The 5827-nt window shown below is 57.4% G+C and overlaps 2 protein-coding genes across 2 annotated transcripts; both read right to left on the bottom strand.

Moving 5' to 3' along the window:
- Window positions 1-1213: 1213 nt before the first annotated feature.
- Window positions 1214-2119, bottom strand: LDBPK_342590 (hypothetical protein, conserved; the record flags this gene model as incomplete). Its single annotated transcript, XM_003864370.1, has 1 exon — window positions 1214-2119. One exon carries the CDS (start codon window positions 2117-2119, stop codon window positions 1214-1216), a length of 906 nt encoding a protein of 301 aa, XP_003864418.1.
- Window positions 2120-3118: 999 nt separating this feature from the next.
- Window positions 3119-4402, bottom strand: LDBPK_342580 (methyltransferase-like protein; the record flags this gene model as incomplete). Its single annotated transcript, XM_003864369.1, has 1 exon — window positions 3119-4402. One exon carries the CDS (start codon window positions 4400-4402, stop codon window positions 3119-3121), a length of 1284 nt encoding a protein of 427 aa, XP_003864417.1.
- Window positions 4403-5827: the final 1425 nt, after the last annotated feature.

Below are 5827 nucleotides of genomic sequence, written 5' to 3'. Positions count from 1 at the left end.
GAGGAGAGGAGAGGGGAGGGGTGCCGCTCGGCTTCTCCCCACGCGGAGAGAGCTGGTGGTGTGGGGGGAGGGGAGGGGGGGCTGCACTGCAGTCTGGGATACCACGCACATGGGCGTGTCCGCCGTCATCGATGATGACGCCGGCGTCAAGGAAGACGAACACAAGAAGAGATGCAGGGATCGGAGAAAGCGGAGATAACAACAACCGAACAGGCTCGCAAAAGCGGAGGTGCAAGTCACTGCAAACGTGGCTGGATGGGAATTGGGAAGAACCAAATCGGAAGAGATCCTAGGAAAGAGGGAAGGAAAAGGCAGATCTCGCCGCAGTCCACGGCCAAAGGAAGCGGCAAAGAGGACCTGTTGTGAGACCGCGGTGGTGCTGCGTGTCCATGACGTAGAGTACGAGTAGCAGGCAGCCGGTGCACTTGGAGATGCAAGTTCGTCTGCTCTGCTGTATTGCGGGTGAGCGTTTCAAGAAGGGGTAGTGAATGTGAAACCAAAATCAGGGAGGAGAGCGTTGAGAATGGATTAGAGGGAGTGAACGAAACCGGGGTGGTTCTCGAAGGCGGAGCAGAACGATACGGAATGCATGTACACGCCATCACCATACCCCTGCGATGGCGCCATTGTTGAGGGGTGTTCACGCGAGCACGGAGTGTGTCAGCCTTCTTCAATGGTCCGCTTCCCTTGTGAACACTCCTCTTCGCTACCGCCTTCAGCGACGCACCGCAAAGGTGCCACTACAGGGGGTTTCTGCACTCGTCAGACTACGCGTTTGGGCTTGCATGTCTACCTGGTCTAGTTTGTCCCTGGAAACGCGCGAGTGGTGCGCCTCAAAGGGGCGCTATCCCTTTTCTCTGCTTCGTTCAGTGTTGCTCAGACAACACACTTGCCGACAAAAAACGTCCGACGCGCACGCGCACGGAATAACATGAAGTTGCGCATATCGGCTAGTCTACATCTGCTATCTTGCGGCCTCTTCTTTTTGACGCTATAACTGCATGGCCGCCAAAGACGCGCACATACACACACACTCACGCCTCTGCGTCCATAAAAGTCACAAGTCAGCTTGCATGAGAAGAAAAGGAGAGGCTCCACCAATGATTGAGAGGAGAGGGAGAGGGTCTACCGTTTCCCCAGCAACGGGGGAGGTGGGGCGCCACCGTCCTTTCCCGTCTTTCATCCTTTGCAGGCCGGGCACCCTGTGCTTCTTTTAGCCGTCCTCTGCGCCCTCCTCGTCCCCCTCCTCCTCGTCCGCGGCTGCCTGCTTCCTACGCTCACGACGGGCCTGCCGGCGCGCCTCCGCACGCGCAGCCCGGGCCTTCTCCCGCTCCTCTGTGTCGTACGACCGCATCACCTCGTTGCGCACCACCACCGCGTTTTGCAGCACTTGAAACCATTTGATCCAGTTCGCCCCCGAGACCTGCAACACATCTGTCTCCGCGGTCACATCCTTCGGCGCGGCAGCGTCATTGCAGCTCGACAGCATCGCCGAGTACCGCAGCGGCTGCCCAGCAAGGTAGAGGCGCATTGATGGTGTGCTACGCACCTCTAGCAAGTTCAGGAGCTCCTTGAGCTGATGGTGAGCCTTCTTATGCAGAAGCGCCATCTCGTGCGCGGTGGGCTGCTTGTTGAGCAAGCTGTACGCAGGGTCCGCAGCGATCAAAAAGTCGACGCATGTTTCCTCCTCCATACACGCGCAGACGTGAAAAAAGCGTGTGTGCCGCCGCTGTGTTGCTGTGTCGCGATTGTGAACGAGGTGCTCCTCGATATCGCGGTAAAAGTGACCAGCGCGGGCACTGTGCCCTGCGCCACCATCGGCCTGTGAGTCCTCCTCGTCGCCGTAGCCGTCATCGCTGTCGGTGTCAGCATCCTCGTCCTCGCTTTCGCCGTCTTCATTGCTGCTGGTCTTGCTGTGTGGATGAGCCACCTTCGGGTACGGGATGCGGCGAATGCCGCAATGGCGGCATAAAGTGCTCGTCACAATCACGCAGCACAGGTTTGCCGGGTCTTGTGCAACCTTCTCCTGGAAGTCCTGCACATTGAGCAGCATCGTGATTTGCTCCTGCGGCAACGGCTCGGCAATGCTGCCCGCCTCGGACCCGTCGTCCGGGTTCATTGGTAGGAGGAAGGGGTCGAGCAGTAGATGAGCGTGGTGAGTATACAGGCACACCGAAGAGCCTGGACTAGTTTCCCGCGAAGGAGCGTGCACGTGTGTACGAACGTGCTTTCGTGATGCGGTGCGCTTGGAGAGTTCGATGGCTGCTACAGAGCGGACACGCTGCGTGAAGGAGACACACAAGAAGCAGAGGAAGAGAGGGGGGAAAGAAAACAAGAAAAATATGGACGGCATGAAAACGTGAACACCAGGGCGGCGAAAAGGCAAGCGCGTGTGTGTATGTGTGTGTATTAGGTTGCACAAAACCCCACACCGGCCGCATAGGTATCGTATGCGCACGAAAAAAAAGAGAGACGTGCCGGCGTACTCAACAGTACGTGCCTTGTTTGCGCGAGTGCCTCCGCGCAGCGGAAGCTGAAGCATCCGCGTAGACGGCGTACGGCGAGAAGGCGCGAGCACATCCCATAGTCAGGGCAGACGCCGAGTAAGAAAACAACGAACGGCAAACGGCATCCATGCGACACATGGGCTACGAGGGAGAAGCAAAAAAAAAAAGCAAGACACGCGTACACGAAGAATGCCGAAAGATGGTGCAGCGTGTGTCCGGATATGCCCTCTCAGTCTCTCTTTCGCCCTCGTGCCGGTGACGAGGGTATAATTGTGGTGCTGCTTCCTTCTTGGTTTGCGCGGCGGTGGAGGCCGCTTAGATAGCACGGGTGATGTTTCCGCGCCAGCCCACCCTGCCTCAGACTCGAGCACTTGCGGATTAGGGAGAAGAGGTGTCTCGGGCCGTGTTCCAGACACAAACACACACACACAGGTTGTTAGCGTGCAGCGCGAACAAGAAACGCAGAGCCAGTTAATCGTTTTAAACAACGGAAAACAAAATAGGCGTTATATAAAGTCGACCACAAAACAAAAACGCCCTCTTTCGCGCGACTCTTCGGGGCAGCGCACCCCCGCTGACAAGGACGGCCCTTCCCCATCCCTCTCCTCGGCTCAAAACCGCGGCTTGCGACGTCGCATCGTGTACTTGGAGTCTGCGGTGGTCTGATAGCCCCGCCGGCGCCTCTCCTCTTTCTTGAGCAGCACCCACTCGCGCGTGCCGGTGACGGGGCGGTTGTCCTTGCGACGGCGCTTCTGTCCGTGCTCAGAGGAGGCTCGAGCGCGCTTGCCGTGATGCGCGTCCCGCCCTCCTACGCGGACACGCTTGCGGCTGTTCGGGTTGTGGAGTCCGTCGTCGTCGTCGTCGTCGTCGCCGTCCTCTCCGCTGCCGTAGTACTCCTCGCCATCGTATTCGGAGTCGCCGTCGCTGCCGTCGTCGTCGCCGTCGCCCTCCACCTCGCCTGTCAGGGCCGCCGGCGGCACAAATCCGCCCTGCACCTGGCCCGCCTGCAGCACCAGGTAGTATTTCTTGGCGCGCGCCGAGTGCGGGAAATCGACGACGACGCCGCCGTCGAAGCCGCACTTCATGGCAGCTCGCGTAATGATGTGCACCTGCTCGGGGTTGCTCGGGTAAAACTGAAAGATAGCCTTTGCGCCGCGACGCAGCGCGTTGTAGAGAGACTGAAAGAGCGCCATCAGCCTCCGTTGTGGCACCTCGCCCTTCTTGGTGCTGTGGCACAGCCACTGCAGCACCGAGATAGAGATGCAGCCGTCGAACGTACCAGGACGAAACGGCAGCCCGACGCCAATGTCGTTCTGAAGCACCTCCACCATGCGCGGTCCTGACGCCGCGCCACCCGCGCCGTTACCTGCGGCTGCACTGCTAGCCAAGTCACCGCTCGCGACGTCATCATCATCTCCGTCGACGCCTTTTCCCCCTTCCGACTCGCTTACCTCCTCTTGGTCATCCTCAGAAGTGATGAGGCCCCACTTCACATGGCTGGTATCGAAGCGGGCATTGCTACTGCTTGTCTGGTACGCCTCCTCCGCCTCTGCCGACTTTTGTGCCGCGCCCACGTCGTAGTAATGCAGCTCATCCTCCTTGGCAATGCGCAGCATGTCACGACTGATATCGACGCCCATCCACACGTGACCTTGTTCCGTGAGGACGTCCCCGCTCAAGCCGCTACCGCTGCCTATGTCGAGCAGCAGGGCCGAGCAATTCACGCCAGTGGCTGCCGCCGCGTCGTCTTTTGGCAGGTTGAGCAGCTCCAGAGCGCGCAGAGTCATGTCCCGCTGAATCTTGCGCACACGTGTGCTCACAGTGTACCTCCGTGCCTCGGAGGCGTTGTAGAACACCTCCGGCGGGTTCTCCAGCTCTGGGCGTGGGGCCGGCATCCTTGGTATCTCTTCTTCTGCGTACAAGGCTTACAGATGGACCTGTTCCTGGTGTACCTGCCTTTTTCTTGCTGCGGGGTGCTGAGAGTCAGTGGAAACACCACGCGTGCACGGGACCGCACGAAACAACCGCAAAAAGCGCAAGCGAGACCTGTGGTGGTACGGCCTACCCCTGAGAGGGAGAGTCGCGCCTGCGAGGGGGGCGCCAAGGCGATGGGAAGGAAAAAGGGTTGAGAACGGGGGAGGCCACAAAATCAAGAGTAAGGTGTGAAGAACAAGGAAGTGCGATGGTACGTATCGATCCCGATCACACGTGATAGCAGGCGTAGAGGAGGATTCAAAAGCCCTCATCGACGCCCGACACAAGCCGATGAAGGGAAGAAGGACGGAAGAGTCCTGTCCAAACAGCATCGGTGGCGTCCTTCCCTCATCCGCGCGGATCCCACGCACCGCACCCCCTCCAAAAAAAAGCGAGCTGAGCGTGGAGGAGTCATGCGAACGAAGCCACATGAGACCATCAGCACACCACATGAAAAAGTGGAAGTAGTGAAGAGAGGAGCAGCGGAAAAAGGAGGCGAAAGAGGCCCGAGGAGCCTCACCTGTCCACTTTGCCACTACCCATCCGTTCAGAAGGGACGCGACCCAAGCTCTATCCTTCGCTCACTTTTCGTCAGGGCTGCTGTTACATTCCTCCTTCCTTCTCGGCGTATATCATAACCGTTTCTATTCATGTCCTCTTAGGATAGAGAGAGAGCCATGCAGCTGGCATTGGCTACTGCCACACCTCTTGCCCGTAAAGAGAAGGAGAGAAAAGAGGCAAAAGCGATCAGCACACACACCGACACGCACACGGAAAAGCAAAGAAAAAAGAGAGGTCCGTAGGCGGCATGAGCAAGGTAGCACAACCATATATATATATATATATATCGGTAGCCGTGGGAGTAGGGGCGTCGTCAATGATGAGATCTACAACTCTACTCTGCACTCTATCACGGTCACCCGTATGAGCCAAAAATACAATAAAAAATTTTCGAAACAGTAAAAAGAAAGAACAAGAAAAAAAAAAAAGCAACTCCGCCAGCAACTTTACGGAAACGTGCTCATACGCATTCAGGCACAGGCGTTGACAAACACGAGGTCCTTTTATCCTTGTCTGTCTCCCGCTTCCTATACATACATATATGTATATCCCTCTCCGTGTGGTTGTAGTGATTATGGCGCTTTCCTTTTTTTCTGTTTTGTGTGCTGGTTTGCCCATGTTCTCTTCTATTCCTCCCGCGTCCCATGTTCGTACCTTCTGTTTTGTTGTTGTTGAGTGCTCCCGCCTTTTTGCCTGTCTTGCCCTCCTCTCTCCTTTCCTGCTCTGCGAGTGCGCATGTTACTGCGGTTGTGGCACCGTTCCAGAAAAAGCCTTCCCACATACAG

Source organism: Leishmania donovani, chromosome 34 (assembly GCF_000227135.1).
Source record: "Leishmania donovani BPK282A1 complete genome, chromosome 34".
NCBI lineage: Eukaryota > Euglenozoa > Kinetoplastea > Trypanosomatida > Trypanosomatidae > Leishmania > Leishmania donovani.
The sequence above is the reverse complement of the archived record's forward strand: the minus strand, read 5'-3'. Positions and strand labels throughout refer to the sequence as shown.